General features: G+C 39.0%; 1 protein-coding gene across 1 annotated transcript; it reads right to left on the minus strand.

Annotated features, from left to right (window-relative positions):
- Positions 1-405: 405 nt before the first annotated feature.
- Positions 406-1,065, minus strand: LOC124133250 (ras-related protein Rap-2b-like). The gene has a single exon (XM_046497586.1). It carries the CDS (start codon positions 1,063-1,065, stop codon positions 406-408), a length of 660 nt encoding a protein of 219 aa, XP_046353542.1.
- Between the last annotated feature and the right edge of the window lie 11,565 nt (positions 1,066-12,630).

The following is a 12,630-nucleotide window of genomic DNA, read 5'->3' on the forward strand; positions in this document are numbered from 1 at the left end:
TGAAATAATTAACTTAAACACTTATGCCCATTTAACTCGTCACGTATACTAAAACGCAAATGCAAAGGAACTAATATCTATGAACATTATGCCATTAAGACTTTGGTGTCTACATTTCATAATTTTCGTGATGCAATCGAACATGCCTATTGCGATTAAGGAAAAGGAACTAATATCTATCAAGATCATGTCATAAAGTTCAAGCGAGTTCGGTGAAACCCATGATCGTGGGTCGGAATCCCGCTTATGTTTCCAGCTTTGTCAGCACCATACCCGTGCTGGTGGGTTTCACGAAAGTATTGAACCTCTGAGACATGCATCACTGTCCTCCAACATTAAGGTGATACGCCGTGATATAGCGGGAATAATGTTCAAAGCGGCGCAAAACCCAACCGACTCACCCCGCTACTTATGTGACATCCTTCGCTTGAGATTGGTCAGTATAGTTCCTGGAAAGGTCATCCTTCGGGACGGCTGACCAAACCTGTCCTTGTACACAATGCATGCTTGTCTGAAAAGCTGACGAAATAGCCGATCAACCTGCTCCTTGTCTGCCGCTGATAGTTCCATGTACATGTGTTCCCAGTCAATGGTGGCCACAGCATCAGCAACTTGCCATATGGGAGTCTTCCTTTCCGCATCTATGTCCACCTTATTGGCGACAATAAATAAGGGAACTTTCTGCTCCCCTTTCAGCTCCAGAATCAGATCCCTGAGCTTGTACAGCTCCTCAAATGAGTCTTTATCGACTACAGAATACAGCAAGATGAAAGCATCTCCATTCTCAATGGCCATTTGTCTCACAGAGGGGACAGAATCGCCTTTCGTGATATCTACAATTTCCAAATTGACTCGCACACCTCTGTCTTCAAATGGTCGAGAGTATATGGTCTCAAAGGTGCCTTTGTATTTTTCAAGAAACTGATCACCAAGAAACTTGGATATAAGGGTGCTCTTACCGACTCCTTCTCCTCCCAAGACAACGATTTTCAATTCCTCATGCTTCTTGGAAGAACGAATGGACAAAGGACTGAACGATTTCATTGTATTCTTACGGCTAGCCATGGTGAGAGATGAGGTTTTCCAAAAGAATATGCACACTGCATTGTCGCTTTATATGGACTCGAGCCACACACGTCATGGTCACATGAGTCACCAGTTAGCAACACTTGTACTCGGTATTGTTGTTGGCGTTTCCAAGCCCTGTGAGACTTCTAACATAAGAAAAACGGCAATGTCTCTCACAACTGGTAACACGCGAAGAAACAAAGAAAACTGAGCTGAATCATTGATATAAGAATATACATAATGACTGATTATGAAATTAACTGTAACATTATATGAGAGGCGACTAACGGGATCAGATGGTCAGGCGAGCTGACTTGGATGGTGCAGGTGCATTGTATCCGATATCCATGGTATCAATCCTATGGATTGTCTAGTTCAGACTCGATTATTTACAGACTGCCGTAAAATAGCTAGAAAATTGCGGAGTGCGGCTTTAAATAACAAACAAAAACTACAATAAGGAAAGAACTACTGAATTTATACCAAAAACGGAAAACTGAACAACGATTGGATAACTATATACACACCAGTTCCTGGCAGCCCTCGCTGAGCTTTCCACAGAACATGGTTTCGATCAGTTTATTTACAGAGGCCTGTAAAAGAAAAGTTTTTTAACGACACGTAGTCATGATTTTATGACTGCATTACATCAACGTGTTCGATTTGTTAATTTAATTTAAAACAAAATGGTACATGTTTATTTAGTTTGGGAAATAATGCAAATATGTCAGACCAACATTGGAGTGATTAAACCTTCTTAATATTTGTCACTCACAACATTGTCCATTTTCTTTTCTTTGATATCTTTTAGAAAGTTTTGGCAGTCCTTGCATCGCCCTCTCCCTTGAACCTACGGAAACATGAAATGACAAATTGTATGCATCATTATGCCTACAAGTTTTAAACTTTCGTTTGTAACCAATGTAACAATAATATTGCAGCACAATAAGTGTGACGAATGGAGACCTCCCCTTTCTAACCAAGTACATTGTACAAATAATGTACACGTTAAGACATTCATTTGATTGTGTGTAAGTTTGATGAGTTATACTCACTAAACCTGTTGACTAGTGGACTAGGTATTAATCTTGCCTTGTTTGTAGGTGTGTTCATGTTGATGGTATCAAGCGACGGACAGTTCTTGGTGGTTTTACAGATGGCTTTAGGGGTCTGCAGCTGTGAATTGCTTACTCGCAGTGTACAATAATAATTATATAGTTAAAGGGGAAAATATAGTTCAGTTCTCAGCGTTTTGTGTAACTCAGTGAAAACAGGATAGAGGTTATTATTCTGATAAAGGAAATGTAAGCTAAAATGCTGAAAAAGAGGTATCCATCTCATTTCCCAGGTATCCAAATTCCATCTGATTGGTACATTCCTGAACTTTTTGCATCAATCACCTTTTTCATGATGACAGTATATCCAAATGTAAGCTGACGAAATCTTGTGCTTCATGATTAGTCCATTGATTGGAGCAGGATTTCTGATGATGTGGAAGTTAACAGTTACCTGACTGTTGACTTTGTCTTTCTTCTCCAGGCATATTTTCTGCAATTTTGTCTTACACTGCAAATACGCGTTTTCACAATGTGAGCATCGAGAATACTAGGTTATCTAATTTACAGCGTTAAGGATCAACACAGTTTGCAATGAATATAGACCATTGCTCCTTTTTAATTATCTACCTTGTTAATACCATATCCTGTATAAAACATACATTCTCAACAAGGATATACAGGCAGTACTAGAGCGCTTAATGGTGATGAACAATGATAGTCGCTTGCCAAGGAAAATCAATATAATTACCTCAATTATCGGATGTGTGATATATTCAATACAATGCTCTTTGCAATAAAACATTTGATCTTGTTGTTTATGAAATCCGTTTGTTTACTATTGAGAACTATTATTTATCTCACCTCTTCCACCTTGCTGGGTTCCATTGAAGAACAGACGTTGTTCATATTTGCTTCCTGTTCCTCCTGAAACACATGTTATATAAAAACCTCAGTACATTAGATCTGGAGAAGAGACATGAGTGTATTTGTGACATGTTTACATCCTTACTTTCAGGGGTAGACGTATCTTTAAATATATGGACAATCATGTAGTAATAGATTCATTCGTAGCAGATAGAATAGTGATAAATATATGAAAGTAGGGTTCAGTACATTATTATTCCTGGACAGATGCCATTTATTTTGGGAAATTGGAAAATTCAGATGTAGATTCCAAAAAGGAACACTTGGTTGACAGGTTCCATTACTTTATTTATTATATTCAGGGTAGGGGTATAAACCATCGTGTATAATTAAAAAGATAATGTTCTAAACATGTACGTATATGTAAGTGTGGACATTAAGAAATAACACGATTTTTACGAACCATCATGGGAAACAGTCAGTATTATTTACGTACAATCGATTCGAGTTCCATCTCCTGGCGATCAGTAATGAAAGCGATGCAATCAGCGCACTCATCATTTCCATCCTGTATTGAAAGGGTCATAGCTGAAAATATGTAAATATAAAACGTCAACGCGTCAACTTTAGTCAAAAAATGATTTATGTAAATATGTTTAGATTCGAACACATCAGAAAAAGAAGTAATGCATATAATTGGATATTTGTAAATATCATATTGCTGCGCCTTAGCCACGACCATCGTATCTACTGAGAAGTGGATAGTAAGAAGGCATGGCCATTTAAAACACTCACCCTGGCTTGCTACAACAGCGACAACAAATGCGAAAAAAGTCTTCATTGTCCTTGAAGCTGAGAAATTCAACTGTTGTGATGTGTTTAAATGTAAAGCTTTATATATGTTCCAATTCTTCATACATGATGACTTACATGTAATCAATTACATCTCACAGTAGAATAGCTCTAATTAACAGCAAACTAATTCAATTAGACGACTCAGACTGACAGATGTCCTGTTCTTAACGAATACACATGTTGAGACAATAATTCTCGCGTTCTTAATAAAATAACCTGTTTTTGAGTGATTGAGTATAGTTTTACGCCGCTTTTAGCAATATTCCAGCAATATCACGGCTGGGGACACCAGAAATGGGCTTTACACATTGTACCCATTTCGGGAATCGAACCCGGGTCTTCGGCGTGACGAGCGAACGCTTTTACAACTAGGCTACCCCACCGCCCCACCTGTTTTTGATATCTCTCTTGATTAGACCTCTTTGCCACCTACTGTTGATCATGGTGAAACACACTACCATCACTTGATAGGATGAAAGAACTCACGCTCGTCACGCCGAAGACACGGGTTCCATTCCTCACATGAGTGAAGGCCATTTCTGGTGTCCCCCGCCGTGATATTGCTGGAATATTGCTAAAAGCGGCGTAAAACCAAACTCACTCACTCTCTCACTCACTCTACAAAAGTCAGGGGATAAACAGAGACGTCTTTCCTATAAACCCTTGCATGTATTCTTCTTAAGAATTTGTCAAGAGATCTAAAAATTCGGGCAAAAGAAAGCGTACACACATTTTTTATTGTTGCTAAAATTGAAACTAACAAACAATGATTATTCGACGGTGATGTATTTCATAGGGGAATCGCAGTGGTGATTTAGACCTAAGTTTTGCAGTTTTTCGGCGACTGTTTTCAGCTTATTAACGTTTTGATGACGTTTGTCAAAATCCCTTTTAAAGTGTATACTTTCTTTGTCCGGCAGTTTATATCTATACGTGAATACAATGGTGGTCGTTCTTAGTGTCTGTAAGATTATCAATTGCTGTAATATATGATATGGAGGGAGATATGGGTGCAGTTGTCTATGGTTCCGTAATTCGCAGTCAAGAGTTACGCCCCTTAGGGAAACCAGCATCCGATGATCATGGATTCGAACGTTTTCATTTTGATCATTTTGTCTTTAGACTTGTATTTGAACCAAACAAAAATATGTAGTAATTACACTAATGCGATATACAAGATTTTAACAAGCAGCATAATGTACGCATATGCAACTCAAAAGAGTGCTCTTATTTATTCAACCAATAATCCATCGTATGGTGAACCTATTATTCTGGAGGGGCGGTCGGGTAGCCTAGTGGTTAAAGCGTTCGCTCGTCACGCGGAAAACCCGGGTTCGATTCCCGACATGGATACAATGTGTGAAGCCCATTTCTGGTGTCCCCCGCCGTGATATTGCTGGAATATTGCTAACAGCGGCGTAAAACCATACTCACTCACTCACTCACTATTATTCTGGATGGGTATACAACGATAACCGAGTTGATAAGATTTTAAATGTCATGTGATACGCGTCATATTGATGTATGGAAGGCGTTTGAATTGTACATTTCTCAACTTTACTTTCCAGTTTCACACCTGAATAATTACCACATGAGTTAGTTTTTAGTTTCTATTGCCTTAACAATTCAGTTGCATGTAATCATTTGTGTTTTAATTGATTCCAAATATATATACACATGGCAGTTTGTGTATTATGGTTTGACGTGTTTTAGCAAGGTGGGTTCTGTATTTGTTGTTTCTGAATTTTTTATGCCAGTACATTTTTAGTAGATTTTCAATGCACATTTTTTTGTTATACGCCCGAATTTGCACTTTTGAAGGTAAATGATTAAGGGTAATGGTGGTTAATGAAGATTTTCTTGTCGTTGAATGAATGAATGAATGAATGAATGAATGAATGAATGAATGAATGAATGAATGAATGAAATCAGATCAATTTTACTGTTTGTGTTTTCATTGACTAGGCAGCAATTGGCAACATTCGAACTATATCCTGGTGCCATACACATAATAGATTCGTCTGGGAACGGCGTCTTATACCTTCTTTGCATAATCAAAGTCTTACGACGTCCAAGTGCAGTGACACGCAATCGGCAAAGTAACAGGACCTGACTACCCGATCCCTAATTTTGACAGAGATTTTAATCAACATAGGAATCTGTTCTGTGAAAAATGTTTACCTGAAAATATAAGTTTCTTCATCAGGAAACTGCATTTATACACACAACCATTGTTGTGCTAGTTACCATGGATATGCCCCTCCCTTAGCCTGGTTGCTACAAAGATGGCCACGCACATACAACAATGTATACATGAGCCTAATATATCGTTTTCTAATGTGTCTTGGCAAAGCCTTTGCGGTGGCATGAATAAATAGATTATCCTTGGTGGAATAGAGACAGAAATAGCTGTCAAATGACATAACAGCTCGTGACACTGCAGGTTACCGCCGCTTCTACAATCGGCGGTTTATGGAACGTACAGTTCACGGTGTCCGGCGTGTTTACGACATGTTGATGGAGAGGCAGATGTGTTTACCTGTGAACCATCCCCTCAACATGGAGATACTGATGTGTCAACCTCTTAACCATCCCTTAAAATGACAAGGATTGTTGTTAGATCCAAAATAACTCAGGACAAAATGTATGAAGGCGATCAAATCATATACTTCCTGAGGAGTGTGTCATCATTAAAAAGACTAAAGTTATTGTTGATGAAACATCCTTGATGACAAAACAAGAGACCCTTATCAGAAGTGAGACAAATGCTGACAAATCTTTACAGGATGCACGACTGAAAGGAGATGACCAGATTTTATTACGGATGTACAGAAGTGCGGTTCCATGCGTCATGTTATAAAACAGTACTCGAAATGTGTATATAATATGAATTCCTCGCATTGAACCTTCCAGGAAATTTTGTGCAGAGGTAATTGAGAAAAGTATTAAAAGAAAGGGAGAAGTACTTTGAATGAACTTGGCTCACAAAACTGTTTGTTTCATTTGTACATGAAGTGGACGTTGTTGATTTTACTGAATATCGGAATGATCAGGTAAAGTTGAGAACTCATAAACAGGTACCCACATCTGAAGTATGTTCAGCATGATGCAACTACATATGAATTAGTCTTTCTTTCATCAAGCCCATAATGACAACACTTATTTTCAGTTCAGGGAACCAGAATTCGCACAGTTGTATCGAGCTGCTGTCATCATTCGAACAGCTGTTGCCTCTTCACCTAGTTTTCCTTTGTGGCTTCTCGATACAGGGAATGTTTCGTACATGAGTGCCAAAAAGTGGTTTCGCCTGTTCCCTTATTTTCCTGGCATGGCATAGGAGAAAGCTGATGCGAAAACACTTTGCTTTAGGTGTGGCCTAAAGACACCTTAAAGGGTCTGCCAAATTACAGCAGCTACTCAACTCGTTTGGACACTGCGTTTCACACTCGGTGACTCTTGCGTGAAACCGATGTTCCCTATGGATTTCGAAACAATGTGTTTACCACCCTGGTGTGAAATAACATCGATTTGGGTGATATCGCATTATGGCATCAACTTTAAGTTATGTCAATTCTCACAAAAATGAATTCCAGTGACATTTTACAATATTTTATGATTAATATATAATTATATTCCTGATGAACATTCAAATAAAGTAAGTGAATTAAATATAAACAAAACAAACAATGTTATGAAATGTAATAAGATGCAATATTTATTTTTATACATGGTTCATTGAAGCTGGTCAGGTAATTCAAGTACATGTAAGAGTTAGTAGCCATGATCCCTTCAGTCCGTTCACCTTTTTGCACAGTATATCATGCTTCTCATGGTGTCACTGCTTTCTGCTTTTCATGTTAATACATAATGTCTCGTTCTATAATCTATACCATACTATACTATAATAGTATCCAGTATGCTCACTCTTTACGCAGGCAGCCAGTGTTCGAATGCCGGGTCGGCACTTTATATTTGGTGTCCTCATTTGGTTGTGATCGCAAGATTGATATACGACCGAAAAACTAATACACAACCACCACCACTTACTTCGATAATACTGTCTTATGGACTTATGGATTTTTCTCTATTTTAACCAAATGTTCCTTATTTATATTGATATCTAGTACTGCATATCACAGGGACGATGAGGTAGCCTAGTTGTTAAAGTGTTAGTTCGTCACGGCGAACACCCGGGTTTTATTCCCACCTGAGTACAATGCATGAAGCCCATGTTCCGGTGTCCCTTTCGTGATGTTGTTGAAATATAGAAGTGGCGTAAAACCATACTCATTCCTCACTCACTCATATGTGGGAGGAAACTACTAGGTCGGCAGAGACCGTGACTGTAAGTGAGATTCAGTAATGTCCAGCAACAAGACAACTGAGCAGTGGAAGCCAGATGACCATCAAGACACTACGAGTACATCATTATCAGTGCCTGACAAGATGAATACCAGACCAACTGTACTACAGCAGGAATGTGAAGAGACTGAAAGGAGATGTTCCAAGAGAGTCACCAGACCACTAGTTAGACTGAATCTCTTACCTTGTAAGACAAGAGCACTTTGTGCCCCGTGAAAGGTCATGCTCATTGCTGGGGCTTTAAAGTTGAAGTTTATTCAAATATTTCAAGTTGATAAGTTCTGAGTTAAACGTTTGTAACGTTGGTGAAGATTCAACCATTCAAATAAAGGAGAGGTCTGGTATCCATCTGATAATTGGTCTAAGGAATGTAATGTTTCCTTCGCTTATTGTCCAATGCTAGGCAACCATGCACTACCACATCATATCCCGTGCGACACTAGGTCACGATTACCCGTCACTTGTACCATGCAATGAAATGGTTGAACCTTACATGTCTCCTTATTGTCTTTGTCACTGTACATTTACATGCTCCCCGGTAAAGTTCCCGTGGGTGAAGCGGATATATATGACTGAGCCGTGGAGCAGTGAATATAATTTCAATTAATCAAAAGAGAGTATCAATATTCAAGAGCACCCATGTGTGACATTGCATTATATCACCCGTCACGAGTGCTGATGAAACTGACATACTGTTCAAAGCGGCGTTAACCTAAATTCACTCACTCTTTCCTGTACAAGTCGCTAATTAGGCGATAGCTTCGTTCTGTTTATATTCTTTGGATATTTGTTGAAAATAGTGATCGTAATGGGTTCATTGGCCAATGACCGTTTTATTTCCATTTGTTTCAGGAATGAACTGGTGACAATTTGTTATGTTCATTTGTCTTGATCCTGCATACATGTGTCTCCTCCTTTAATCGTATATTGTCTGGTTCTGAGTATTTAGTTCACCCTATAATGGTCTATCTTGAAGGGTGAGGATGCGGCTGGTTCAACCGTTTGAGGCGCCGACATTTGATGAATTGTGTTCCTTGGACAATCCAAACCCAACTCACTTCCTCTATCCTCAAAATCGAACGATAATAGAAAAACGTGTTTCATTTGAACATCAGTTGACCAACCTTGACTAATTTCTTCAATCCTATCATCTTGACTGTCGAGAGTCTTTATGCCCTTGCATACTGTTCAAAGCGGCGTTAACCTTAACTCACTCACTCTTTGCTGTACAAGTCGCTAATGAGGCGATATCTTCGTTCTGTTTATCTTCTTAGGATATTTTTTGAAAATTGTGATCGTAATGGGTTCATTTGGCAAGAACCGTTTTATTTCCATTTGTTTCAGGAATTAACTGGTAACAACTTATTATGTTCATTTGTCTTGATCCTGCATACATGTGTCTCCTCCTTTAATCGTATATTGTCTGGTTCTGAGTATTTAGTTCACCCCATAATGGTCTATCCTGAAGGGTGAGGATACGGCTGGTTCAGCCGTCTGAGGCGACGCTATTTGCTGTGCAGAGTTGCGTTCCTTGGGCAACCCAAACCCAACTCACTCACTCTATCCTCAAAATCGAATGATAATAGAAAATCGTGTTAAAGTAGTTTCATTTGATCATCAGTTGACCAACCTGGACCTATTTCTTTGCGATCTTGACTGTCGAGAGTCTATGTTCCGATCCGACTGCTAAACAATTGTCACGTACCTATTATATGACACAAGTTCAACACATGATCTCGATGTCGCACATAAACCGTCCAAGCAACCACAGTACTCTGGTTAAATGCAAAGTTTTATTGACAATGGTTTACACGTGGCGTTGTCCGTGGGCGATGAAGGATCGAGAGGCAACCTGGACCAATTTCTTCCAACCTATCTTCTTTACTGTCGAGAGTCTATGTTTTGTATGGCGTTCCAATAGGATCCCCTTGCTAAATAATTGTCACGTGCCTATAACATGACGCAAAGTTCAACACATGATCTCAATAGGTCACATAAACCGTCCAAGCAACAACAGTACTCTGGTTAAATGCAAAGTTTTATTGACCATGGTTTACATGTGACGTTTTCCGTGGGCGATGAAGGATCGAGAGGCAGCATATTCAGCATCTGCAATGCCGAAAGTTCAAGATGAGGTTAACGTGTCATGTTTAATAATGTAAGAATATTTCATATCATGACTAGTCATCAGGAATGCGTACTATGTGCACAACGCATGAACACCATCTCCCGATACACCGCCTTCGTGGAGAAGTGGACAGAGCGTCCGTCCGGGGAGCAGAAGACAGTTGGTCCAGAGTAAGTATTTCTCCCAATCAACCTATGCTGGTCGTTAGAGGCGGCTTAATGGGTCGAGTGATCAGGCTCGGTTATTTGGCTGATTGCGTGTCTGGTTCAGACAGGCTTTCATATAGTTGGAATATTGCTGATGGCGGCGTTGAACTTAACGAAACAAACAGTCAATAGTTCCAACAGTAACTTGTTCCTCAGACAGTGGTGAAACCAGTCAGAAGGAGAACCTCCATGGTGTATTTGACAGAGCGTCTGCCCGAGGAGCTATTGCAATTAATGTGGAGTAATTTGTCCTGATTTGTAAACCCACTTAATTTTTGTAATTCATTTGTTGATTGTATACAACACGCTGGTTGTTTGTTGGTTTCACACGAAGTTCTTTTACGTTCAGACTTCTGGATTAACATACTATTTCAATTTGGGAATCAACACGAAACAGTATATAATTTCAATTTGTAAAAGGAGAGTAGCAATGTTCAAAAGCACCCGTTTGTGCTTTAGCGCAACATCAACCATCAACAAGCACTGGCCGGCTCGGTGTCTGAGTATTATGTGTCAGAGTGGAGTTTCCATGTAAAACTGCGACATGGCATCCCAGTGAGCAAGCACTATAAGGTCCGGACAAGGACAAGCCGCCACACGGAGTGGAATAACCTTGAACCCGATGTTAAAACTCATTTCGCCTCACTTCACCTTACCTCGCCTATATCACGTTCAATACAACTCACCTTACAACTAGTTGGCACCACACATACCAAGTCGGTTGCATGCCGTTTTAACATCCTGTAATAACAAATGTTCCATTCTTTTACATATGTTTCCAAAAAAAACCAGTCGTCTTTTAACTCTAACTAGCCAGGTTTTATACTTCAGTCCGATCATACATATTGATAAGTGGCTTTAATGGATATCTGTAAAGAAATCGATATATATGCCTGTAAAGTGTAAGTTTATGTATGTATTATTACAATGAGTATCTCACTTATACATCCAACATTTACTTACCACCAAATCTAGTAGCTCGATTTCCATTTCGATTGCTGCATATAGAAAGTCAACACACTGAAACAGAGTACACAGAATGCTCAAACATAATTAGATGAATGTGAAATTGTATACATACACACATTATATAATGATATAAGAATATATAGCATGACTGATTATGAAATTAACTGTAACACAATATGAGGGGCGACCTACGGGATCAGATGGTCAGGCTAGCTGACTTGCATGGTGCACGTCATTGTATCCGATACTCATGGTGTCAAACACATGGATTGTCTAGGACTACAATAAGGAAAGAACTACTGAATTTATATCATAATCAGAAAACTGAACAATGATTGGATAACTATATACACACCTGTTCCTGGCGGTCTTCGCTGAGCATTTCACAGAACATGGTTTCGATCATTTATTTACAGAGGCCTGTAAAAGAAAAGTTTTTAACTACAAGTAGTCATGAATTTGTGATTGCATGGTACATATTTTATGTATTTTGGGAAATAATGCAAATATGCCAGACCAACATCGGAGTCATAAAAACAATTTGTCATTCACAACATCGTCCATTATCCTTTCTTTGACGTCTTTGAGAAAGTTCTTGCAGTCCTTGCATCGCCCTCTCCCTTGAACCTACGGAAACATGAAATGACAAATTGAATGCATTATTATGCCTACAGGTTTTAGGCTTTCGTTTGTAACCAATGTAACAATAATGTTGCAGCCCAATAAGTGTGACGAATGGAGACCTCCTCTTTCTAACCCAGTAAATTGTACAAATCATGTACACGTTAAGACATTCATTTGATTGTGTATAAGGTTGATGAGTTGTGCTCACTATACCTGTTGACTAGTGGACTAGTACTAGGTATTAATCTTGCCTTGTTTGTAGGTGTGTTCATGTTGGCGGTATCAAGCGACGGACAGAACTTGGTGGCTTTACAGATGGCTTCAGGACTCTGTGAAGGTGAACACAATTGCATGATATGTTGTAAAACCAAATCCTTTTACTTACTCGCAGTGTACAATAATAATTATAGAGTTAAAGGTAAAAACATAGTTCAGTTCTCATCGTTTTGTGTAACTCAGTGAAAACATGAAAACGGTTATTATTCTGATAAAGGAA

The sequence above is a fragment of the Haliotis rufescens genome, unplaced genomic scaffold (genome assembly GCF_023055435.1).
Source record: "Haliotis rufescens isolate VD_foot unplaced genomic scaffold, xgHalRufe1.0.p SCAF_20, whole genome shotgun sequence".
Lineage (NCBI taxonomy): Eukaryota > Metazoa > Mollusca > Gastropoda > Lepetellida > Haliotidae > Haliotis > Haliotis rufescens.